The sequence below is a fragment of the Nicotiana tabacum genome, chromosome 20 (genome assembly GCF_000715075.1).
Source record: "Nicotiana tabacum cultivar K326 chromosome 20, ASM71507v2, whole genome shotgun sequence".
Classification (NCBI taxonomy): domain Eukaryota; kingdom Viridiplantae; phylum Streptophyta; class Magnoliopsida; order Solanales; family Solanaceae; genus Nicotiana; species Nicotiana tabacum.
In genome coordinates, this window is record NC_134099.1 from 38,256,907 (window position 1) to 38,283,944 (window position 27,038).

At 33.4% G+C, this 27,038-nt stretch overlaps 3 protein-coding genes across 3 annotated transcripts; 1 reads left to right on the forward strand and 2 right to left on the reverse strand.

Moving 5' to 3' along the window:
• The first annotated feature begins 4,120 nt into the window (after positions 1 to 4,120).
• LOC107813471 (protein RICE SALT SENSITIVE 3) lies at positions 4,121 to 6,428 on the forward strand. The gene is made up of 7 exons (XM_016638747.2): positions 4,121 to 4,391; positions 4,528 to 4,581; positions 4,660 to 4,818; positions 4,948 to 5,053; positions 5,158 to 5,199; positions 5,291 to 5,347; positions 5,718 to 6,428. The coding sequence occupies exons 1-7, from the start codon at positions 4,255 to 4,257 to the stop codon at positions 6,297 to 6,299; spliced, it is 1,137 nt and encodes a 378-aa protein (XP_016494233.1). The 5' UTR covers positions 4,121 to 4,254; the 3' UTR covers positions 6,300 to 6,428.
• A 1,417-nt stretch (positions 6,429 to 7,845) lies between these two features.
• LOC107831509 (threonine--tRNA ligase, mitochondrial 1) lies at positions 7,846 to 18,518 on the reverse strand. Its single transcript, XM_075241185.1, has 20 exons — positions 18,053 to 18,518; positions 16,959 to 17,196; positions 16,767 to 16,826; positions 16,097 to 16,186; positions 15,326 to 15,400; positions 15,093 to 15,221; positions 14,919 to 15,008; positions 14,056 to 14,144; positions 13,882 to 13,978; positions 12,879 to 12,965; positions 11,865 to 11,949; positions 11,288 to 11,382; positions 11,061 to 11,093; positions 10,897 to 10,983; positions 10,504 to 10,596; positions 9,937 to 10,029; positions 9,582 to 9,803; positions 9,398 to 9,469; positions 8,672 to 8,743; positions 7,846 to 8,164 (listed from the first exon to the last, which is right to left on the reverse strand). The coding sequence occupies exons 1-20, from the start codon at positions 18,325 to 18,327 to the stop codon at positions 8,069 to 8,071; spliced, it is 2,178 nt and encodes a 725-aa protein (XP_075097286.1). The 5' UTR covers positions 18,328 to 18,518; the 3' UTR covers positions 7,846 to 8,068.
• Positions 18,519 to 20,811: 2,293 nt separating this feature from the next.
• Positions 20,812 to 22,089, reverse strand: LOC107831508 (protein FAR1-RELATED SEQUENCE 11-like). The gene has a single exon (XM_075240127.1). The coding sequence runs from the start codon at positions 22,087 to 22,089 to the stop codon at positions 20,812 to 20,814; it is 1,278 nt and encodes a 425-aa protein (XP_075096228.1).
• Positions 22,090 to 27,038: the final 4,949 nt, after the last annotated feature.

The window sequence follows — 27,038 nt, forward strand, 5'->3', positions numbered from 1 at the left end:
ATGCACAAGCAACACAAATTTATACTCCAATTAACAGAATCCCATTCTACAGCACCGTCCCACCCCCACACTCACCTTTTAAAAATGAGTCACATTTAGAAAGTGCCAAACAAAATTTAATAAAAGATAGCAATGTATGTCGCTATCAAGAAAAGGATGGCCAAAAATCTGTATTAATATATTTATATTTATGTAGTAATCATTTTACTGATAGACTTGAGAAAGAAAAAGAAAAAAGAAAAACAGCCAAAGGTACGTTCTCCTAGACGAAAATATTGCAAAACATGCATGTCGAAAAATAAGTTTCAAATATTTACGCTGTTTGCCAAATAATGAACTAAATACCTAGCCATCTTGAAAAGCTGCCAATTATATGCGAGTACATTTAGTTTTGGATTTCATTTATATGCACATACACATTATAGTAATGTTTTTGAACTATCAGTGTCGCAAAAGGTTCAATGTCCTATTTTCAGGTTATTAGTTCGACTTACTATATGGTTTGTTGGACTTGATTACTATGGTAGTTAACAATAGTTATATTTTAGGTGATCAAATAGTGTTACTGTAAGTACTAAACTTCTGAAATGAAGGGTCAGGAAAAAAGACTTGTCAAATTTTACTCCCATAGTTGTCAGCTTGGTAGAAATTGAAAGCAACGAATGATACAAGTACAGTAAAATAATGAAGTTTGGAATTTCTAAAGATGTCACATGTATTTGTATGCACGTATCTACACTTATTTACCTGTCAGTTTGTTTTGTAAAGGTAAAGCCGTGACATGATCGCACAGTTCAATATGATATCAAAGTATACAGAGGTTTTGTGCTCGAGTTTCACCGTCACTCATTAACAAACAAAATTTCCACTTGCTTGATTTTGAAATAAAATCAGGTCCATGCTCCCAACTTAAACTTAACTAAATTAATATCTTGTGTTCAGAAGTTTCATCATACATAGTTTGAATATTTTTATGCTAATTACAACATTGAAGGCAATGATGGAGCCAGAATTTTTATTAAGGGATGTCAAAATATATAACAGTAAATATATCAGAAAATTAACGGGAGTCAATACGTATATGCATATAATTTTTTTTAACATACCTACACAGTATATTTTTCCCCCAAAAGGGTGTCATTTGACACTCTTCTTATAAGGTGGCTCCGCCACTGATTGAAGGGGAGTCTTAGAGCAACGGTAAAGTTGTCTCCGTGTGACCTATAGGTCATGGATTCGAGCCACAGAAGCAACCATTAATACTTGCATTAAGGTAGACTATTTGCATCACACCCTTTTACCGAACCCTACGTGAATACGGGATACCTTGTGACTCGGGCTGCCCTTTTAGTCACATTCCTAATCTTTTACGAGTGTGCTATGGACATTGGCAATGGAGCTAGTTTAAATATTATCTTTTAATAAGAAAAAGAGACAGGAAGAAAGTACAGTTTCGATAATTTCGTCTAGTCCATAAATTTTTGTCACATATATATATATATATATATATATATATATATATATATATATATATATATATATATATATATATATATATATATATATACACACACACACACACACACACACACACACACACACACACACACACACACACACACACACACACAAGACTAGACACTGTTCTGTCTTACAATTATATGTAATCAATGCTTCTATTATTCATCGCTAACTGCAAAACCGTTTGAGTTTTCATTGTTTGTGTTGTACGATAATCAGTTATCCTATTTACGTTGCCCCAATGAATTCTCTAGGTATTCATTCCCTATGCAACCAACCAAATTCATTATTTATATTTTTTAGTCGACATACACATATTATACATAATTAGATTTATATTTTATATCCGTCGGCCTTTTAGTTTAAGCGGGCAGGCGGCTACTTAAATTAATTTTTCATCTTTTGCGCAGAGTGTTGGATTGAAAAAGTGTAAGAAGGGTTCATAATTCAACTCGTCATTATCTCAGCCAAGATGTGCTAATTAAACCCTAAATAGTGTTACGCTAAATTTTTTGTCCATATTATTTGTTTCTTAAAGCAGGAAAGTTATTTAATAGCGTTAATCATTTGAGTATTTGTCTAAGTAGTAGAGTAGTATTTAATTTATCATTCCTTAAATGTCTCCCTTAATTAATAATTTATTATCGAAATTAATTAAGGGTAGATCTCATGAAGGGGAAGAAAATGTAATAAATGACTTCTTCTTTTTTTTAAAAAAAAAAACGTCAAATATTTTAAGATAATTCAGTCTGCCAAATTATTAATATTTGGCACCGGATGGAATACTAGCTACTACAAAATTTTAAGACCAAAATCCTAATCTTTTGACTGATTTAAATTATGAAAGTATCTTGTGTACAGAAAGTATAGCATCATGTGTACAGAAAGTATAGCATCATGTGAGAGCCGTAGTGTACATATATATTGAAATATGCATTTTGTGTATTTATGAAATTAGATTTTTCTATATATATATATATATATAGAATCTGTTGTTCCTTGTGTGTTTGGACCACAACGTACAAATACAGAAAAACAAAAACTTAATTTTGGATGTATACTATGAGTACCAATGCGGCTATTAATTGTAATGAACAGTCTGAAAAGAAAAGAAGATTGAATTGGTCAAAGAAAACAGACGCATTCATGACACCTATATGTCATGAGACTATTGAACTTTTTAATTTCTATCAACTTTTGGTACTAAGTATAACTGGAATTGTACAGCAATTGCCTCTTTTTTTACCTTGATTATGGACCTTGAGTAAGTTGTTAGGCTGTTCACTTCGACTTCCTTGTTTTGGAGATTTGACTTCTTGGGCATATGCACGAACTTCATCTTGTGTTAGGTTTGTTTATACTTTTTGACATGTATTTCTTCCAAAATTATCTCATAAACAATCGTTTGTAATATATTTTAACTTCTGTACGCTGACCGTTTACAAAAATCCTTTACGGTAAAGTCATTTAAAAGAGAACTATAGATTTGTTTTTAATAATCGAGGTTAGTGCCGTAAAAATAAGCGGATGACCTGCTATAGCGCGTTAAAATATAATTCATCGACAGCGTAAAAATTCTTTACGTTGTCATGGACTGAAACAGTTTTATTATGATAGAGAGCATAATTCTTTAATTTGGCGTGTTCAATTTTTGAGGTGGGTTATAAACAGGTGTTGCTATTTTATTTGGTTCTTAATTTTGACAGGTATTACTTTCACAATTGTGCAACATTCGAAGTCCGTCATGTTTAGTTTTTTCGGCAATATGATTGGTGACTTGAACGGCCTAATTTTTATGACAACCTTAACATTTCATGTTATGTTGACCAATTTTAATTTTAAAGGATGATTGAGGCCATTCTATTAGTGGAGGTAAATTCAAGATTTTAAATCATCAGATAGAGATATGTCAATACACCTATTATCATTTAAGGCGTGAATTTTGCTAACTACATATACAAGTGCGGAGTTAAAATGTTAAGTATATATAGATTCTGACGAACCTAGTAGATAGACACTATATTTGTAAATATTTAATTATGAACCTAGCACTAGACATCCACCGTTGATATGTAAATTTTTCCAAATACATTTAAAAAAAAAAAAAAATCAACTATAGATAGGATAGGTCCATTGAATATTGCTAATGTTAGAAACAATATTGTAGTATTCAAAAAACCTGGTGAACAGCCTTAGTAGGTCCCAAGGTATAAAAAAAGAATTGCAGAAAACCCAATATAAATGAAGTTTCTTTTCCACATTGGTTAATAATATTCATAATTCAATAAATAAATGAAATTGGAATATAAGTAGTTGAGAAAAAAGAGTAGCACTAGAACCATTTTAAAGAGACTCCCAACAACAACAATCACCACGTAATCCCACAAATGGGGTCTGGATTTTAAAGAGACTCCCGCATATAGCAAATGGGGCCTCAACTCTCAAAATAAAATTGAAATTGGTATCAGGAAGAAGGAAGAAATTCAGAGAGATTATTGGAAACCGGGCAGGCAAAAGCGTGGGGCCTTGTGCAGTGTAAAATCTTGAAAACACTTTCTTCTTTTTCTCTCATTATATAAGAGAGAGAGAAAGAAGGGAAGAGGTATAAATGTGATACTACTACTATTTCTTTGGTGGTGTCCTTATATAAAGTAAAGGATGTTATGTCTTTGCTTCTCTTAACACAAATTATTTCTTTCAAGTGCCAAAGGAAAGAAGTTAATTCCAAATTAAATGGAAGAACAACTTAGCTCTTTAGCAGTTACTCATCTTCTTCAACACTCTCTAAGAAGTTTGTGTATTCATGAAAACTCTCAATGGGTTTATGCTGTCTTTTGGAGAATCTTGCCCAGAAACTATCCTCCTCCCAAGTATACTACTTTTCATTCAGTTATAACCTGTTTTTTTTTGTTTAACCATCCGATATCTGAAATCCACTGGTTGAATTAATTCATTTTCATAAAACAAATCACATATATAATGCTAATTGTATTTCTTTTGAATTAGGTGGGATAGCCAAGGAGGAGCATATGATAGGTCAAGAGGGAATAGAAGAAACTGGTAAATGTTTTGCTCATATACCTTTTTTGCTAGATGGGAATTAGCTTAATATTTTTGGTATAATTAAATGATATATAGGATATTGGTATGGGAAGATGGTTTTTGCAATTTTGCAGCATCAACAGCAGAGATGAATGAATGTGAAGGATCTTCTACTAATAGTTATGGAGAATATCAAGGATTACAACCTGACCTTTTTTTCAAGATGTCCCATGAAATCTACAACTATGGAGAAGGGTATATATATATATATAACAAAGAAATATATGCAAAACTTTATTTCCTTCCACTTGTTTAGTACCTTTCAATTATTCCAAGGTTTTTCTCTACCTGAATTTATGGGTTTTTTATTTTTTATTTTTGCAGTATAATTGGAAAAGTAGCAGCAGATCACAGTCATAAATGGATCTATAAAGAACCTAATGAACAAGAAATCAATTTCTTGTCTGCATGGCACAACTCTGCTGATTCTGTAAGCACATATTCTAAGCTTAACTATTTATATATTTTTATTAATTTTCAATACTTTTTGTTTTGTTACCATGTTTTCTTTTTTCTTTTCTTTTTTTCCAACAGCACCCAAGAACTTGGGAAGCTCAGTTCCGTTCTGGTATAAAGGTAAAAGAAAATTCATGACCACATTCCATAAAATTATATTTCACTTAGGTTTGTTGGATCAAATGTTTGTTTTATCCTTTATTGTTTTCAGACTATAGCCTTGATTGCTGTTAGAGAAGGTGTTATTCAGTTAGGAGCTGTTCATAAGGTATAATCTCTTTATCCCTCTACCCTACTCACCCACCCCACTCAAAAACTCTTAAAACCAACACTATATCAACTATATAAAAGTTTGTGTTACGTGCGCTGACAGTGCAAAGAATTTTAGCACAAATAAGATTATGGTGACTTATAACAACAGGTAGCTTTTCATATAACCCTGATACGGTTAGTTGAAAATATAGTAATAACCTTTCATAACTGGTTAAATCGCACAGCTAGCTTAAAAAACTATTTATAGTGTCGGTATATAATATAAACACGTCAGCTAAAAAGAACATATATGTATAGATGGACTACATAGGGTTTTTTTTTGTAGTCGTATATTCTTGAAATTTACTGGGGGACTAATTATATAGGTCATAGAAGACCTGAGCTATGTGGTTCTACTAAGAAAGAAGTTTAGTTACATAGAAAGCATTCCAGGAGTTCTACTGCCACATCCATCTTCCTCAGCATATCCTTTCAGGATGGACGGTTACGGCGCACCACCCGATGCGTGGCACTTACAAGCCAATTTAGCAACTCCGGCACCAACTGAATTCTACGAACATCTCAATCACCATCAACACATGAAGATCACGCCTTCAATGAGCAGTTTGGAAGCATTACTTTCTAAGCTGCCATCCGTCGTTCCAGCAGATGCTGCTGGAATGACGGGTTCAATACCTACCTATTGTGAGTACCAACCCCAATATAGGCCTAGTGTTGAAATGTTGGGGTTGGAGAAAGTGGCTAAAGAAGAATATGATGAAGAGGAAGACAATAATGATGAAGAAAAAACTAGGAATAATAATGAGAAATTAGATCATCATGGTGGAGAGAGTAGTAGTTCAATGTCATCTTATAGTCATCACCATCACCATTATAATCATCAGCAGCATTTTGGTTATCATCCTGATTTGAATGTAAGTAGCAGCATGCCAAATAATGGATATTAATTAGAAGTCATTATGGTAATTAATTAAGGTTATTGTTTGGAATGTAATGTTTAGATTGTATTATTAGGAAGAATTGATCTTTCTCCACAGCTAACAAAGTAAATGTAGTCTCTTATCTTTTTTGTTTCACTCAGTGTTGTGGTGAATTTTGGAAATATTCCCTTGCTACTTTTCCTTGTGTCTACTAACAACTTTTCCCGTCTTTTAATATCTCATGCTTATAGCATCAACCTTTACCACGGTCGAACTGTGATATATTTCCAATCACAAGTAAAATCCCTTGTCAAGAATTGACATTGGCGCTTCCAATTGATCACTTTCAAAAGTATTTATCACCAAATGGAGGGAAAAAAGATCAAAAAATTCTTTCTTTAAAAGAAAAAGGGAAATATCAGTATATAAGTGAGCAGTGGCGAAGACAGGATCTCCACGAAGGGGGTTCAAAAAAAAAAAATTGTAGCTAGTGGGAATTAAATCTATAACCTTATGAAGGTTTTGAACCCCCTTGACCACTAAACTACACTTTCGGGTTGTATTAAGGGGTTCAAAACTTAATATATATATATAGGTAAAAATCAAATTTTGCCTTATATATACAGTGTAATTTTTCGGCCCCTTCCGCCCCTAAATCCGCCCCTGTACGTGAGTATGGTGGTAGGTGAAAGAGCATAAACCGTACAAGGGGACCATTCGAAAAGATTCATTAGGAATTGAACCTTTTGAAGGAGGTGATTGCATTGCAATGGCAAAAGAGCTTCCATATGATATTACGTAGCAATCATTTCACCAAGAAAACGAAACGTAAAATGTCTTACAGCATGAAAATATGATACGCTTTCTGGCCACGAGTTATAAGATTCATTGAGCTTCCTCCAAAACCTGTATACATTAGTAAAAAAAACTTGTTGGCTTTGCATGAGAGTAACGTCCTGGAATTTATCCTTTACCAATTAATCTTTGAACCTTCTTCTCATATTGACTTGCTCATTTAACTTAACAAAACAGCGAACATGCTTCATCACAAAAAGCGTTATAGGAACTAGTTTTCGTATACTTGATCTCTTGGTGTCAGGGGAAGCAATTCACCATCTCGTCCATGACAGATATTTGAATACTCAGAAGAATTAGCAAGTTTAAGATTTCCATAACTGAGAGCGAAAACCAAAATATTATCCCTCATCTTCTTGTTTAGTTAATGGAACGAACAATATATGATTTTTATCAGGAAGTTGTAAAATTGAAACTAAGTACTTGTTTGAACAGGAGAGATGCTATAATATACTGTTAACATAAAGAATTTCTGGCAAGACTGAAATTCCATCCAGTATCAAAGCAATAGTATTTGTCAAAAAGTAGCACAGTTGTAAACTAAGACTGACACGGCATCTAGTACCATGAAAGTGTAAATGCTGATTAGCTGTTCACGTAGTGGAGTAACCTATTTGGGAAAAACAAGTACTCACAAACCAATATGGGCTACCTACTGTCAATCACAATTCGATTCCACTTTCAGACATCAGAAGAAAGAAAAAGATTAAACAGCTAATAAGAAACAAATTACCAACCTGCTTGTAAGAAAACACGAGTATAATACAAAATTTCCAACTGAGTTTATATCAGATTGTTGTAATAGAATAGCTTTCAATTACTGAAAAACAAATAGACTTGAGTGTATTGGCATGCATTCCATCTCCTACATGTAGGAAAACTGAAAATTGATTGTGGGCTACATTTCTTCAGTAGTACAATGCACAAGAAGCAAGTGTCTCCTATTGAAATGATGCAACCATATCTTTGAAGTGAGCGAGGAGGTCACCAACTGTCATGACTTGATGATCAGGCTTGTCTCTCACTCGAACGCTCACCTGAAATAATTTTTATATATAGATCAGATTTTTCAGCAAGAATAAGCAGTTGAATATTGACTATAAGATTTAAAATTAGAAAAGAAAAAAATCCTATGGAGGAGAATGCATGAAGGATTACAGAAAGAAACCAAGAACTGAGAGAAGCATAAACCATGAACTACATCATTCCCAATAGCAAGAGCTATTCCCAATAGCAAGAGCTATTGTGCAGCTTGCAACTATTTAATGCAAAGTAAATGAAATCATGTTCAAAGAAATCTGGATGTTCCAACTATTCGAGATCTAGTACCCTGAAAACTTGAATGCTGACTTGCTGTTCCGAATGTTCCAACTATTCAAATTTAAAGGAAAATGATGGTCTTTAACCAACTTATCAGTCTGAACTTAGAAAGTCACTAAAATAATGGAGCCAGATCAAAGTAATCTGGATACTATTTTTTTCAGTTTGTTCAGTTGCAATCACAAAAAGATATATACGATGCAGGTTGGGGACAATAAAGATACCTGCCGACTACTGGCTTCCGCCTCTCCAACAACCAGAATATAGTTATATTGTGCCACTTGAGCCTCTCGTACCTGCACATACATTAACAGCCATAAACAAGCATTTCTTTTTAACAGGCCAACAAGAAAATTTTTTTTTAGACTGAACTTCTATTGCGTGAGAACTATTTAAGTTACTTCATCAAATCTTCATAGCATATTAGCTTCAAAGCTGAAAGCACTATGTCATTCTGATGGCTTGCTTCAGAGTACAGGATGGATATACAATATAAAATTTACATTTCCCATTATTCTGTTGGTGTATGTTACATCCTTCTTTTTCTATTTTTTAATCCACTAGTAAACTTCTCTAATAGCATTTCTGAAGCCAAATGTAGCTTAACAAATTCAGGACGGCAGTCCTTGCCAGTCCTTAATACCAATCAGAAAAGAGGTGACCACTATTAACTTTAGCTGATATATCAACAAAAGGACTTTAAAAACATAATGGTTATTGTTGGAAGGAACTCAGTCTTTTATGCCAGGTGAGTCTCCAAACAGACCTAACTTATATTTCCTTTTTATAAAATAAACTCTAACCAAGAAACAGCGAAATTTGTTGTTACTTCGTCCTTAGACCTAAATATTTACTGTAAATTAGTAATTTCATATAAAAATTGTTCAGTGAGCCTGCACTAGCGCGAAACAGACGGGCATTCTATCTGATAAACGACATTAAACACAAACCTTCTTCTGGATTGTCCTGTCACTTGTATCAACATCAACATAATAACCAGCATCATGTATTCTCTCTCGGAGCTTAATAAAAGACAAGCAAAAGGTTAAGGCAATTTCATAATGATGAACTACAGAGGAAAGAATAATTCATGAAATGCTATTCGTTTAATGAAAGTACATAACTGAAACTAACCTCCAGAGCATATGACTGAGATTTGTCGGAAACAGGGCAGACCATTGCTTGACGTGGACTAAGCCAGAAAGGCCATTTCCCCTTGAAATGCTCCAAAAGAATAGCAAACATACGCTCAACTGACCCAAGTATAGCTCTATGTATCATAACTGGTCTCTCCCTCTTATTTTCATCTTCTGCTGAGTATGCAAGGTTGAATCGTTGAGGAAGTTGGAAATCAAGCTGAAAAAGAAAGCATTCAGATGAATACTTCTAATGTGGTGCAATAGACCTTTCTGAAAAGTTTGAAGGTAAATGAAATTTCAAAGGGGAATTGTTTGTGGAATGAACCAAGGAAAGTAAGACCAAATCTAACCTGCAATGTTGCACACTGGAATTTTCTTCTCATTGCGTCAGAAACACTTATATCAATTTTTGGACCGTAAAACGCTCCATCTCCTTCGTTTTTCTGATTGAACAGAACTCTTTAAGTAAAAGTCAAGATTAAAGCAATTAAGAAAAAGAACAACCAAGAAAAGAAGACACAACGGGTGACTACCTCGGTTTTCCATACACACACACACACACAAAAAAAAAAAAAAAAAAAAAATCCCAAAACAACAATCCCGATTTTCCTGTTGGTGTAACCCAAAAAGAGCTACACCTCTCGTCTCATTCTATACGACAACATTTGATTGCGCAAGGAATTTAAAATATTAGTTTAAATAGTAAAAAAGTAAATATAAGTCAAGTAGAATTACTAAAAAAGAAGTGAAAGCTCCATACAACAACTTTATAGTAGAATGGTGTCATCATTGAGTTGACATAAAATTGGAATAGAGTGGGATAAAAGAAGCACCAAAAAAGGTGTAGAATTGTAATAAATGATGTCTAAAGTCCAATTTTTTTTAATTTTCAGATCCAAGAAAATTTGATAGCAAACCTCCCAGGGCTTTCCGAACTCGTCCAATGCTTCCGCAAGAGCATCTTCAGCCTTGTTCCAGCTTTCTAAGTCTCCGAGATACTTTTCAGGCCTCTGCAAGTCAGAAATACGAGTGGGATATACATGGAGAAATGTACAACAGAAATGTGGAAAGCACTCATAAAATGCATGTTAGACCATATACAGAAACATCCGAATATAAGAACAATGGAAAAAACAGTTGCACTTGCAGCTCACTTTCCAGACAAGAAAAAGTATGGAACAACGAAAAATGTTCCATAACAAGGGCAACTGTCTGTAATCATTACTATAATAACAAATGCATGTAGGACCGATATTTAGCCGAAATCAATTATAACAATATGAAAAATAATGGAATAGAAGAAGTCGTACCGTTGATAACTTCAGGTCAAAAGTGAAACCAAATATCTTATACACATAACTGATGAAATCTAAGACACCCTTGACTTCATCCTTAATCTGCAACGTGAATAATTTAGGTCATACAGGTTTTCCAATTATGTAGGTTCATAGCATATTCATAAATCATAACCCACCTGTGACTCCCTGCAAAAGATGTGAGCATCATCCTGCAAAGTAATAGGGTTAGAAAAGAGGTTGTCTTAGCACAAAAGAGACAGTAATAAAGGTTTTATAGGAAGAGGTTCTTCAGGATGACACATGGCAAAAACTTAGTGTATGAAACAAACCACTATCGCTCCTTAAGGAAAAGCTTACATGATCATCTATAAAAGACAAAAGGAAATAAAAAATGTGACAATACCTGCTGAAATCTCCTGACACGTGTTAAGCCAGTAAGTGCACCACTGGCCTCATTCCTGTGTAGAACTCCAAAGTCAGCCAGACGGAGTGGTAGCTCTGCATTATTGAACTGTTGGTTAATCATTGAGGTGTTGCTTACAGTTAAAATAACATGAATGAGAATGCTATTAGTTAGTGTGTGTGTGTATATATATATATATAAAAAAAAATTATGGTGCAGAAACTACAGGCTGGTATTAATAATGAGAAACAACGGATTTTCATGAAAGGCAAATATTTGCAGAGAGCATGTTGCAGGTATAAACAGGCACCCTTTTAGACAACAAATTTCATGAAATTTCATCCCTTGAGATTCCTTGTAATTTGACAATCTGATTCGGCATGACATCATAGACAACCAAATAGCACCTCTGCAGTTACTAGTAGCACCAACATTTTATGGTCAAGCATCTCTATGTTATCATGAGAATTTCTGATCAGGCATGCCTTAGTTCCAAATTAACTGGCCAGACCAATGGTAAAACCAAAAAACATGCAAATAAAGCAAGAGAAGAAAAGTAACTATTGGAAAAGCTCACCCCTGTAGGAACGAACTCTGTGATCAAATATTAAACAATGGCCTGGGCAATTCATTGGCTTCAGCCCAAATTCTTGTTTTTCAATCTGCAGCCCGAAGAAGCAAGAACCATTACACAACAAAGATAGCTCCTAGCTAAATATGTTCACCCAGAGGCAGTACTTACAAAACAAGATACTAACCTATTCAAGTTAAACATAAACAGAATACTTAAGCAAAACGAAAGAAAGAGTACAACAATACAAATCTAGATTATTTGTGAGAACTAAATATCTCAAATAAGTGAAGGAATTTCATGTTTCTACTATATAATCCGGCATTTCCTGTCCTAACTAAATAACCTGCATGTCAATTTGTGAGCAAGATAAGATATTTGCAAACATACATGTCTCCTCACTTATCAACTCGGAATTTGTAAGCACATCAATAGAACTACTAAAGTTTTGTATGAAACATTTTAACATATCGAAAACACTGGAACTAATTAAAAAGTTACTAATTATCTTATTATTCATTTTTCTAAACATATATACTAGTATTATCATTTTTTAAACTAGATTATACTATTATTCTACTGATGTTTATTGAATTTATATACTACTTATCCTAGATAATTCAATAACTCTGAGCCTTTCGGCGACACAACTGATTTCAAAATATTATAAGCATGTAATATGATCTTAGAACTTAACTATCATTAGGGACCAATATAATGGCTATTATGATAGAACTAAGCAAGAGGATACTCCAAAAAGAGCAATGCAATATAACAATCACTGGCTAACAAAAGAAAGTAATTCCTCTTTTCCAGTTTATATGACACTCTTTCCATTTTGGATACTCAGAAATTTCACCTCATTCTGTATATATTTGAGACATACTCCTCTTACTCTTACTGACATAAAATATTCCTACTTTAAGCATCAATGTTGCCGAAATTAGGCTGTTAAAAAAATGAAAAACTTATTCAAATGCACCACAATATGAAAGCAGCTACAAGTGCAGAAAATTTTACCTCAAAAACGAACATGTTCTCCTTGTAATTTGCAGCATGCCCAGAAGTTTCCCACAACTGCATGTTGTACATATTTGGACTCCAAACCTGCATAAGCATGTATGAAGACAAGCACTCATAAATAAACCAGCACACAACTTTATCAGTTGAGGTCCAAATCCAATAGTTCAATCTTTTATCTCTCTTCCTACATTGAGAGGGGGAAAGGAAAAAAGAGAAAAAGAAGACGCAACTCATAGGCCAAGAGGAAAAAAGAAAAGGACGAAGACATAATATCTCGTCATATGCATGGATGCCAAAATTGAAAATTACATGGATATAGGAGCATGTCAGACACATATTTTAGTGCCTGCATTTTTATATTTTTAGGACGTGTATCCTCTGATTAAAATGTCCCTTGATTGAGTAATGAGTGCCTGGTTCCAGACACCAACTATGCCTATATGATATAGAATACAAAAAAGAACCGCTAAGTCGTTCTGTTGTTTCTCAAAGTTAGTGCCCTTTTTCAGTCTATGACTGTTTTGCACATTCCCTGCCTTGTTCTAATGGCTGCTTTTGCCTTTTCCCTCGCTATTATTTTTGCATTCCTGTATACTATTAAACTTCTTATAATAGTGTTTGACTCGGCTCTTGCCCACTTCATTCTTTTAAAATTATGGTGTATTTCCACCATAGTTTGCGCCTGACATTACACATATGTCAGTATCCTTGCTGCTTTGATCTAATCTAAGGATTGAATTGATTGTTAATGAAGAATTTCAAGACACCAGATGAGGATCTCTTCTGTCCAGTGGGCAGAAGGAATTCAGTCCATTATTAGGAGTAAACTATTCATCTCAAATGAAATCAAGAAATAAAAGCAGTTTTAACAAGAACAGAAATGTCCCGACTGAACTCCAGCCAGTCAAATAGTCCGTGCAGTACGAACTAAACTTCCATTGTTCCAATCTGCATTTCAAAACATTCTTGCAACCAATATACTTAAGCACAAGCAAATTACCTCCTCATAGCCTCTCTTCCAATACTGGCTCTTTATGAACTCCAACAATTTGTTGCAAACTCGAGCACCATGTGGAAGAAAGAAACAACTTCCAGGGCTGAAATGCATAAATCTCATTAAGTATTATGAAATATTTGAGCTATAGTGAAAAGTACAAATAATTTCAAGGTATACCTTAATGGATGAAAAAAGAAAAGCTCTTGCTTCTTAGTCAGCTCTCTGTGATCATATTTCTTTGCTTCCTCGATCATAGCTAGGTATTCCTATAAATAGACATTCTTTTATTAAATATTCCTCAAAAGAAGCAGTTCTGTGACCTTTTCTCCTTCCTAAGGACAGGACTAAAAGCGACATCTTCTGCTTTTACTGATAGACCAAATATTAGTTCATCAATTCATCAGGCTAGAACTCAAATAACATATAATTATATGTGGTCTACTCTCGATATCTCCTATGAAGCCTACTCAGCTATCTATGGAAAAAAAGAGTTATTTCTTTACACCAAAAATATGGATGAAATAAAAAGGATTTTATTAAATTCCTTTCTCAATATATCCTCATATTTCTCTCATTTCATATAATCAGAAAAAGCTGAATGCACCAGTTTTCCAAGCTTAAAAAACCTATCCAAAAAAGAAAAGTTCTCCATGCTTAAAAAAGGATATGTAAATACATCGGAACACAAACAAGAAAAGGCCAAAAAACTGGCTAAAGAGTAAAGGCAAACATTGGGTACTCTAAAATTGAGCAAAGCATATCTCAAAGATTACCACTCAAAAACAACTTTGAGATCTAAACCTGTAAAATAAGGGATTATTTCCTCTGTCTTTCTCTATCCATTTTCTTTTCCTTTTTCTTTTTTAGAGGGAGGGCAGGTGTGGAAGCACAGGAAATAGTCTGCAGTTTCATAAGCTCTTCTTTTCATGAAGCAGTTTAACAATTCTTTTTTTTTTTTTGGTTCTGATTATTATCAGTAAGGCATAGTGGCAAAAGATCAAAGTCAAATCCTAAATGATGTAACCAGCTTTCAAAGTCACCTTCAACTGTTTTTTATCTGGATAAGATATTCCATAAACTCTTTGCAAGCTTTCACGGTCCTTATCTCCTCTCCAATATGCTGATGAAGCCTAGAATCATAAGATTGATCAGAAAAGATCACATCAACACACATAGGCCGACTCTTTCTTCTATGAGGATATGCATCAACTCACCTTTGTACAAGCTAATGCTTTAACAAAAGAAGTATTTGGTATATGCGGACCACGGCATAGGTCAACTAAGGGACCACATCTGTATACTGTGATTGTCTTATCTTCAGGCAAATCCTTAATGATTTCCACCTAATTGAAAGATGGGGAAAATAAATTAAGATGCGAGATTCCTGAAAATGTTGCACACAGAAAAAGCATTGAAGGATCAAGACTGCAGATCATAGCAATTCAACCTTAAACCTATTATCAGAGAACATATCAAGAGCTTGTTGCCGTGAAACTTCAATGCGTTCAAAAGGTTGTTTCTCCTGAGAAATAAAGGGAAGTTAGTTGCATGTTGAATACAATGCAGGAGAAGTAAACAAAAATTTGCAACAGCCAATGGTGCCTTAGCTAAGTGATGAGAAAGATCTAAACACCCCTATCAGTCTTATATCGCTATATCCTACAACTTGCTACAACCTTAGCGTTGCATTCTTGATTAGGCATGTATGAAGGATCATAGAAGAAAGAAGATTTTCATTTAAGATAGGAGTATATTCAAGAGCAATACAAGTATTTGACTGTGTATAGTTGTGTCCACCACATTAATAGATAGTGGTCTAGACCCTTGATCTGGTGAATATACTACAACTGGGTCGGAAAGGCTCCACTGATTTTCTTAACTAAAGAGTTCCTTCTAATTCAGCACACTCTATTATTACATGAATTTACTAGAAAAAAGACGAGCACAAAACATTCAAATCTGTCGAATGTGTATTTTCCTTTCATCAACTTCCTAATCATACAGCAAGAAAAATGAAACTTTTTACTATGTTAAAAATCACGTAGCAATAAAGAGAAACATGATACTCAACCATAAAACATAGAATCCCTTTTACAAACAACCAGAACAGAGAAATTCCAAGAGACAAAAAAATAAAACAGCAGAAATGTAAAATACAAGAGGCAACAAGCAGTTGCACTTTTAATCAAGGCAGTTCTGAGAGACAAAAGAGTAGTACCGAAACAGCTTTTGCTGCCTCCGACTCGATCCGTTTAAAATGATCCTCATTTAATCCCAGTTCACCATAAAAGGCGTCATAATAGAAACCCTGCAGTGGCAGTTTAGACATGTCAGAACAGGTTGGAAGCAATATGAACTGACTAAGAATAAGCTATAATGAAAGAGAGGGCCCTGCCGGCTATATGGCCTAGGAGGAGGGCACATTGTGAGCTCGTGGCTGCAGTAAAAGAAACAACTTTAAGATATGGTAGGATGAAGAATTGTCCCATTGGTTTGACAAGGATATCAGCTATCAAATGAAGCAGTCGGGCAATAACCAGCTTCAGTTAAATTACTTTTAGGAAACTACTTAATCATATCATTAGCCAGCTAGCTGGACGTTTTCAGTTTTATCTATTCCCAAGAAAAAAATGACATAACTTTGCCAAGTAACCAAAAGCCATGTAAGGAGAATAAGAAATTCCATATCACGACTTAGACCCAAGAACTAATCGATTAACTAATCAAGTATGACTCGAAGTCGCCGACTATAAATCCTCCATATCCATCCTGTTCTTTTCAAGCTCATTTCATTGCAACACTAAATAGTTTTTCTCGCATTCCAGATCACAGCGAAACTCTCAAAAGAATAACTTAAATATTCAAAAGATTAGGCAAACATATTATACCTCTCCTCTTGTTGTACACGGTCCAATACACAATTTGCATCCATATGTCCTCTCCAACGACTAACAAAACCACAAAAAGAACATAAACAAAAGTGAAAGAATGAGCAAAGCAAGTATTTCAGCTGTACAAATTTCTAAAGATCATAACTTGATGAAGACACAACCAAAATGTGGTAGACAAAAGGTTGAAACCTCGCCAAGAATGTGAGCACTCGAGTGCCAAAATGTGTCGCGGCCTTCGTCACTGTCAAAAGTGAAGAGCTCTAGCTTACAATCACCTTCCAATGGCCTCAACAAATCCCAAAGCACCCCGTTCACCTTCGCGATCAATGCGTTTGAAGCCAAGCTCTTCGATATCTCCTTTGCTATATCCAATGGTGTGGTATTCCATTTCTTCCCCTCCTTCATTGTCCCACTTGGTAACTCGATCCTAATTAAACACAATCATACCCCACATTCAAATGTTTAACTAAAATAGAAACTTATTACCAAATAAATCAATGTCGTGTAAATCAAACATCATTCCAACATATACATAGAGAGAGAGAGAGAGAGAGAAACTTAAAAATTACATATAAAAATAGGATACATCACAATCTGCTTAGTTAAGAAATATTTCAAAAAACATAGGAGAAAATTATATTTCTACTAAAAATTTTGTGTGACTCCATAAATAACAATAATACCATACTCCTCAACTAAATTTCAGGGTGAATAGAAACATTATTTCCTGTATTGTTATCAATATCGTTTCCTAATACTTCTTAAGAAAACATCTTTAATTGCATAAACATACTATAAATCAAATAAATGACACTATAAATCACATCTTTTATGATTAAAAAATCCAAAAAAAAAAAATAGAACTTTGTAATCTACATAAAATTGTTACCATACAAATAGAAACAACACCATTCTTTTTCTTTTCTTTTCTTTTCTTTTTGCAATAATTTTTAGTGTGAAACGGAACATCATATCCTAATGAACGGTACTATAGAACCACAATACGTCTGATAAATTCGCAATAAATAAACATTGACCGGCTATGCAAAGAGCAGCAATGCCATTTTTTTTTCAAATTAATTTTCAGTGTGAAACGGGACATCATATCCTAATGATTTGAAACTAAACTTACATCTTTAACTACATAAAAAGGTACTACAAAATCACAGTCTATTACAATAAAATATGTTCGATAAATTCGCAATTGAAAATATTAAGAGACTATGCAAATAGTATCAATGTCATTCTTCTTTGAATTAAGTAGTAAACAATTAGAGTTTTACTTGATAGGATCAGGGGAGAGGGAAAGGCGCTGAAGGTGTTGCTCATTCTGAATAGACTGGAAGAGAGCGATACGTTTAGGAATAACGTTTTGTAGATAACTTTCGTCTTTAGGGTAGGAGACGGCGCTGGAATTAGCTTCGGAACCTTTCGCAGCTTTTCCCATTGGTGGTTCTGATGAGAAACGGCGGAGGAGGAGAAACTGTTTACACGGCGGAGGACGGCGGCAGATAGATTGGGTGAAGAGGCGCCAATAGAGTGGGGAAGCCAGTAGCATATAGACGGAAGAATTACTGGGGTTTTAGGAGTTCGGCTTCCGTTTTTGAAAAGGATTGGGTCAAAATTAGTTGACGGTAGCGTGGGGGGCAAGCAATGGGCCTGATTGAGTTGTGGTATGGTATATGGTTGGGCTCATAAGAATATTGGACTCTGTTCGTTTTGGACTTGATGAAAGTTTTGGGATGATTTGCACGAATAGGATAGTTCGCGTCGCTATTTAACTGCTGTCCCCACTGTAGCGATTTGTGCATAAATGACACTTTTGAAGTTTAATAATGAAAAAATTTAGACTAAAGTACTGTCCAACCTAACAGCTTGTTTCGATGGTGTTATCCTATCGTTTCAAAATGTTTTATATTATAATCAATAATCAAATTAGCTATTAAAATTAGCCGTTAACTAGTCGGAAATTAATTGTTGAAGAAACACCTATATAAAAATAATTTTTGAAAAGCTAAAGACACACTTCTCTCAAACTTCTTCTTCCTCCTATACATGGCACTCTTGTGAACAATGCCAATTTTTTTTTTGACTCTCCTTCCTATTTCATCTCTTTCTGTGCTAGATTTTTTATCAAATTTTCTGCTCGTTTTATTCTCAGTTTACAACTAGAAAAACTTGTTAAATTTTGAGGGATACACCTAATTTTATTTATCACTGTGTGGACAAAATATACATATGTCTCAACCTTTGCTAATTTTTATTCTCCATAATCTAATTTTTCAACAATACTGTTTCATACCTGCTAACTCCGAGGATGAGAAGTAGGTCCCTTGTTTTCGACATGAAGAGTTCCAGCCTTTGTTGCCCCTCGGTAGAGTGAGTCTACTTAGCGAACTGGCAGGACGCGGAGATCTATTGATCAATATGAATCTCGAGAGTGGATGGTTGATCGCCGCCTCCTTGTCCTGGAGGCTCTCCGGATACATATATATATATATGGGTTTTGCTAACCTACTACACAGTTGTAGTAGGTTAGCATTGTATGCATATTTGATTTTCCGAAAATACCCTCATTATTTAAGGTCCACCAAATTAAGCTTAAGGGCTTTTTTGCCCTTCCCCAAATCCCAAAAAATAAACCCAAATAAATCTGATCTCTCTCCCGTCAGAAATCCATTTAACTATTTCCTCTTCTCATTCTATTCCTAATCAACTGGCAGAGATGAATTCCTTGAAGTCTTAAACTTCATTTTCGACTTACAATATCAATTTTGTAAGTCCAATCTAAATCTCGAAGAATTTCTATAGTCCCCCAAATTTTCCCTTTTCTTTTCAACTTAATGTCGATTTTTGTTATAGATCTTCCTGCAAGTTCATCCATGATTCAGGATTTTTGATATTATACAAGTAAAATTGATGGGAAACATAGAGACATCGACACTGGTGGTGGTACCACAACGTTCTAGTGTTGGGTCACTGTAAGCACTCCTCAAATTTGCATCTGTCTCACAATTTTGGGGTTAAAGATAAGTTCCGAGTGAATTTTTTAATTGTAGTAAAGTTTTAATCTTGGATCAAAAATAGATTTTTTAAATCAAGATGTACATTTCACGTAGCGGTTTACTCTCACAAATATTTTGATTTGCAAGCTCTTGAAGTTATTGAGACAGAACGTTTTGATAATCAAGTATTTTGCAGGGTAGTTGCGATGCAAATTGAGGGTGATGACAAACTAGAATTTTTTTTCAACCTCTACAGGTATTACCCATTGTTTGTCTCAACTTTTACAAGCTTATGATTGTACAAATCATAAATTAGAAGCTGGAGGGTGCAATATTAATTATGATTTGCAATGTAGGATTATTGTTTAAGTTGTGATTGTATATTACAAAGACATTAAGATCTATTATATGCTCTCACGAACTATGTTTTACAAACTAAAATTTGTCTTTCCAACATCTGCAGAAATTCTCAAGTTGCAACTTATTTTTATCCATGGACTGATTGTCTCAAGTTTTACAAGGTTAAAATTGTACAAAGCATGAAACTAAGAAGCTGGAGGGCGCGACTGCAGAAACATTTGATACTACAGAAGCTCTACAAGTTTTCAAATTTATAGCACTTGTAATTCTTGAAATAGGGAGGAGAGTCACCTCTAATATTGTTGTCTGTAGAAATTAGTAGTTTATTTATGAATTTTGTAAGTATTGGAGGTTAGGCCTAAAGTCCCCCTCGTCTTGTAGTCATCTTAAACATTTTAAGAAATATAGAACAGATTCTTTCAGTTGCCAAAAATGTTTCTATCCATAATCAAAAAATGAGTTGTTGCAATTTATGATTTCTGCAGTACTATCTATTAACAATGACAATCTACATTGACTTTTTTCAATGAGCAAAAGGACTCCATAACAACTGGATCGCCTCATAGCTTCCTTGTCCATCCGTTTTGAAGCCTACAACACAAAAAAAATTGATTTTAATTTATATACATTATGAATATCTAGCAATTTAATAAGAGTTAAATATAATGAAACTACACTTACTTGTGGGGAGATTGAGATATTGGAATTTCAGTTATTTTTCTTTTGAGTGGATAATTTCTTGAGTCATGACCAGTTCCACCACAATTAGGAACATGGCAGTATCTTGTTTTTTTAGCAGCTTCAACACCACCAATTAACCTTTTCCCTTTCTTCCTTCCTTTTGTTTGAGATTGTTGGGGATTTTCAATATGATAATCTTCATTTGGAGAACTATGTTCTATAGATTGACTAATATCAACATGTTCATGCTCATCAATGATGTGCTCATTTTCAGGAAGACATTGAACAACTTGCAATACTCTTTCTAATTCTCTTTTGGCACAATCAAGACGACATTTCGTCTTTACTGATTCACGAATCAAATCTCTAACTATAGATTGAAGATTTTGGAACTCATTATCATCCTTATTGAGATTCATCATATGAGAAAACTTTAGTACCAATGAATTTTCTTGCCTCCATCTAGCCAACAAGTACTTCTCTGGTAACATGAAATAATTATGAGCATTAAGTACTTGAATAGAATGCCTGTACAAAATTCCTGAAAATTCAAACTCTTGGCAAGAACATTGAACAACCTCTTCTAGTGGATTCCAATAGACAAAACGTCCACCATTTGTTTTGTTGTAGTGGTGCACAATATAACATCCATCACTATTTGAAAATAAACCATATTCAATAGAGAATATTATCTCATCCTGTAATAACTTAAAGGCAAAAGGTGTGAGGACTTTTGATGCATGTTTCTCCATTGGCATAAATGTCTTAATTTGAGGATTGTAATACTTTTGTCGCATCGTTGCCTTTTCATTGGCATGGTTTCTTATGCTGACCGTTGTACCAACCTGCTCAACAAATTCTTTTAAACTAGTTCTTGCATGTAAAAATCTTTTCAAGTATGCATTAATAGATTCTGAGCGTCCAGTTGTTGTCATTCCAGCAAAAAAATATCCTTTCAAGTATGGTAATGCCCATGATGCACGATTTGCATATAGCAATTTGATATGCCTATCTGATTCAAGATCAAATTTAGTAATCAATTTGTCCCACTGATACTCAAATTCTTCTATGCTACCAATTTCATAAAGGCGATGGAATTCAAATTTAAATTGCAGATACCTTGAACCAAGGGCAAAAGAAAACCAAGTAGAGAACTTGGATGTAATATGCCATATACAAAAGGCATGTTTTGTGAGAGGCAATTCATTAGTGATCGCTTCTGTTAAACCAAGATCTTGATCAGTTAATATGGTTTGTGGATGTTTTCCATTCATAAGCCGTAAGAAACTTTGTAAAATAAATAGACATTAGCAATAAAGAAAAAAAATATTAAATTTTTTTTTTGAGAATACAATGATATTCACCTTTACTGTCCATGAAAAGGAAGGTGCCTTCTCATTTCGTAATAGCACACAACCAAAGAAAATAGTATGTCCATGGTTGTTCACGCCAACCCAAACTCCCAGCGACATCCCATAACGATTCAATCGATAAGTAGTATAAAAAATAACTACATCTCCAAAAAGCTCATGAGCACGAATAGAGTCCCCAAATGCCCAAATGATATTTTCAAGTCTTTGACAGGCATCAACTGTGAAATCATATTGGAAATCAACATCTTTGTCTTTGAAACTCTTGCAAATTTTTAATAGCTCCAAAGCATCATATTCAATATTGGCAGAACTTTCAGATTGAATAAAATTCCTGATATCTTTTTCTGTAAAAGGCAACTGGCCTACATTACACCATTTTCTAGTTCAAGCACTATTCGGATCAAACTCATTGAACATCCAGCTTTTGCAAGAAGTGTAATCCTCTTTTGATCAATAATATCAATATTTCGATAAGCAAGAAGAAATTTCACTTCCTTATCATTCAATAGTTCATGGTTGTGGACATTATCAAAATACACCACCATCCAATGAGTGACTCCATCAATGATTTCTTTAGCAACACACATCTTAGCATTACAATTGCATCTAGAAGATTTTCGATCTCGTTGTCGCTTTTTTTCTACAACCTTTTGAGGACGAGGGCTACCGGCTCGATGACATACATAATCTCTCCTATAAATTCTCATAGGACCTTCTGTACGTCCAAAGTAGCGATCGCGTCTAACTGAGAAACCAATTTGTTTAGCAAAATTTATATAACAATTATAAGCTTCATCATCACTATTAAACACTTTGCCCTTGTATAAATCACTGTTATTCATGTCAATATTTTCATGCCTAAGTTCTTCACCTGATCTTTCAGTAATTTCTCCATTAATATAACATTCATTATCACCACATGGACAATGACTTCTTGAGACACCTACTGTAAAATCAGTTGAAGTATTATTAAGCATCTGTATTCAAAGCCAGCAAAAGTATAAAATTTTATCAATACAGATTGTTTGATTCAGAACTAGGACAAATCTAAATGGAATAATTGGTCGCATAAACAAATCGAAAGAAAGAAAGTTATAAAAGTTTACACAATATTTTTGAACAGCAAAAAATGAGACATAAAAATATTAAACATTTACCTTCATTAGTATATTTATCAAGGTATCTGGCAAGAAAAGTTAGTGGAACAAGAAAACCGTTTTAGAACTTGGGAAGACCATGACTGAAGATGGAAAATATAATGAAAAGATTTCCCGCCACAATTCTAGCTGGAAGATATAAAGATCATATTTATTTGGGTTTATTTTTTAGGATTTGGGGAAGGACAAAAAAGCCTTAAGCTTAATTTGGTGGCCCTTAAATAATGAGGGTATTTTCGGGAAATCAAATATGCATACAATGCTAACCTACTACAACTGTGTAGTAGGTTAGCAAACCCCCCCCCCCCCTCTCTCTATATATATATAGTGTGTGTGTGTGTGTGTTGGGGGGGCTGTTTGAAAAGGCACCCTATAATTGGATTTGGGTGTAATTACACTCTGCAACTCTCAGGGTCTATTTGGAAAGTCACCCTGTAATTAGAATTGGTGTAATTACTAGGGTAGTAATTACATAGTCTAGTAATTATACACTTGTGTAATTACGACGAACTGTTTATTTGTCATAGTGTAATTATAGTGTAATCCAAAGCTTATTATTTGGTTGCACGAGTGTAATTACACAATTAGATTAAATTTTAAATTAAGTAATTATTAAAATTTAAAAGCTAATATAATAAATATATGCCTATAAATTTTTATAAGTATAAATGATATTATATTTGGTATTTAGGATGTATATTTTTTCGTGAATATACATTAATTAATAATCATATATTTATAATTAATATTGTAAAAATAATTTATATTTTTTAAAATTAATAATATTTAGTTTAGATTCTTACAAAATTTTAAAATATACGTCTTGTAAGAACATTGGAATTCATGTTTGATAAAATAAATTAATATTTATAAATATAGTGTCATGACATTATTCAAATATTTGACAAAACTAATCTATCAATTCTAACTAAAAAATGAACAACATGCAATGTGATCCAATACTACTAAAACAAGCAAATTGAAACCATGAATACATTTTTAAAATTCAAATAAAATAAAATTGTTTAACATATGTCAAATTCTAACATAATAATAGTAAGTTCCGATGCAACTTAAGATTAGGAAACATAATAAGTTATAACCACATTCAACAACGAAATTTCACTTTAATTGCATCGCTTATTATATGTCAAGTTTGTTAATGACTCATTATTTCTAATATTAGGAGATGTAGTTTATAAAAATAAAATAATAAACTAAATAAAAAATAAAATATAAGTAATTACATGGAATCACAAGAAGTAAAGATAGAAAAATAAAAGATAAATAATGTACAAAGAAAAATATATTTTAAAATTTCAAAAAAAGGTAAAAATAAAATTAAAAAATTAAAATAATAGATAAAAAGTTATAAAGAAAATAAATTACAATAACAACAAAAAGGGAAGAAACTAAAAAACAACCTTGTAATTATACAGTGTAATTACCACCAATTCTCACATTTGCTTTTGAGAATTGGAGAGTGTAATTACACTCCTCCAATTACACCAAATTTCATGCTGACCAAATTGATGGTAATTACATGATGTATTACCAGGTTATTTTTTGAATTTCTTTATTTTCTTTTAATTCACTTTTATTTTTATTTGTTTTTAACTTTTTAAATTCTTTTTTTTTCAAATATTATTTTTTTTACATTATTTATTTGTTATTTCCTTATTTCTCATTTCCCAATATTTACTTCACGTGTTTCTACATAATTTCTTATATTTTGTTTCTTTTTTCATTATTTTTTTTTATTTTTTTATTACACTTAGCTATGTTATTATTCTAATTTTTCTAAAAACAATTGTACCTCGTAATCTCTGAAAGAATAAGTCATCTATAAACTTGACTTGTAATGAATGGTGCATTAAAGTTGAACTTGTTATTGGATGAGGTTATATGCAACTTTAACTATATTAAAATAATAGATTAATTTTTAATATTTAAATAATATGCTCATTTTCCAACCTTAATTTTTGTGATTCCATGTAGTTGCTCATATGTTTTTTATTTTTCTTTGTTTTCCTTATTTAGCATAATTTTACTATTATTCTAGTTTTGAAACTGCTCCTTGTATTAGAAATAATGAACCATTAATAAACTTAGCATATAACGAGTGATGTCATTAAAGTAGAATCGCATTGTTGAATGTTGTATTTTTCTTTTCTTTTGAATTGTATTTACTTAAATTGTGTTGAAACTTATTTTACGTCATGTTGTAATTTTATTTAAGAGTATTATGTTAATTTTTTTTTCAGATTTTGAGTCTATGATATATTTTCGCTTCTATTTTATTTGCTTTAGTAGTATTCACTTATTAATTCAAATTTGTAACGACCCGACTGGTCGTTTTGAGAAATTGCGCCCCGGTTCGACAGTTTGAGGTCAAGAGCAGCTTCACATTATGTATATCGACTTGTGTGCATGGTTGGATTCAGTTTTCGGATGAATCGAAGTCGAACGGGAAAGAAGGAATATGGTTATGGAAGCTTAAGTAGAGAGAATTTGACCAGAATTTGACTTTTGAGTAAACGGCTTCGGAATGAGCTTTGGATGGTGTTAGTAGCTTCGTATGGTGATTTTGGACTTGGGCGTGTATTCAGATTTGGGTTTGGAGACCCGTAGGGTAATTTGTGGCATCTTGATGAAAGTTGGAAAAGATGAAGTTTGGAAAATGGAGAGGTTTGACCCATAGTTGACTTTTATGTTATCGAGGTCGGAATGTGATTCCGAAAGTTGAAACAACTCCGTTATGTCATTTGGGACTCGCCTGCAAAATTTGGTGTCGTTTGGGATTGATTTGATGTGGTTCGGATGCTGGTTGCAATTCTAAAGGTTCTTGAAGTTCATAATGATTGTCATGCGTTTGGGAATCTGATTCATCGTTTTAGCATTGTTTGAAGTGATTTGAGAGTGAGGCTAAGTTCGTATGGTGTTATGGGATGTGTTGGTATATTTAATTGAGGTTCCGGGGGCCTCGAATGAGTTTCGGGGTGAGTTTTGAGCGAATTCGGACATTTCGGCACTCAGAAGTTGTTACGGATCGTGGGGGGGGGGGGGGGGGCAGATAGCGGTAAATCCTCACCCCATCAGCGAGTTCAGACATGTCTCAAGCTTTGCTAATTTTTATTCTCCATAATTCAATTTTTCAACAATATTTACTATAGTATCAACCTTGGTAAATCTACCTTATATATATATATTGTGTGTGTGTGTTGGGGGGGGGGGTTGTTTGAAAAGGCACCCTATCACTAGATTTGGGTGTAATTACACTCTGCAACTATTAGGGTCCGTTTGGCAAGCCACCCTGTAATTAGAATTAATGTCATTACTAGGGTAGTAATTACATAGCGTAGTAATTATACAGTTGTGTAATTACGACGAACTGTTTTTTTGTCATAGTGTAATTATAGTATAATTCAAAGCTTATTGTTTGGTTGCACGAGTGTAATTACACGGTTAGATTAAATTTTAAATTAAGTAATTATCAAAATTTAAAAGCTAATATAATAAATATATGCCTATAAATTTTTATAAGTATAAATAATATTATATTTGGTATTTAAGATGTATATTTTTCGTGAATATACATTAATTATTAATCATATATTTATAATTAATATGGTAAAAATAATTTATATTTTTTTAAATTAATAATATTTAGTTTAGATTCTTACAAAATTTAAA

Coding starts and splice junctions, on each gene's coding strand:
- LOC107813471 (XM_016638747.2), top strand. CDS start 4,255: ATGGAAGAACAACTTAGCTCTTTAGCAGTTACTCATCTTCTTCAACAC. Junction 4,392..4,527: donor AGAAACTATCCTCCTCCCAA/GTATACTACTTT, acceptor CTTTTGAATTAG/GTGGGATAGCCAAGGAGGAG. Junction 5,200..5,290: donor AGTTCCGTTCTGGTATAAAG/GTAAAAGAAAAT, acceptor TATTGTTTTCAG/ACTATAGCCTTGATTGCTGT.
- LOC107831509 (XM_075241185.1), bottom strand. CDS start 18,327: ATGCTACTGGCTTCCCCACTCTATTGGCGCCTCTTCACCCAATCTATC. Junction 17,197..18,052: donor CTCTCCCCTGATCCTATCAA/GTAAAACTCTAA, acceptor GTGTTTAATTAG/GATCGAGTTACCAAGTGGGA. Junction 15,401..16,096: donor AGGCAGCAAAAGCTGTTTCG/GTACTACTCTTT, acceptor TTTATTTCTCAG/GAGAAACAACCTTTTGAACG.
- LOC107831508 (XM_075240127.1), bottom strand. CDS start 22,089: ATGAATGGAAAACATCCACAAACCATATTAACTGATCAAGATCTTGGT.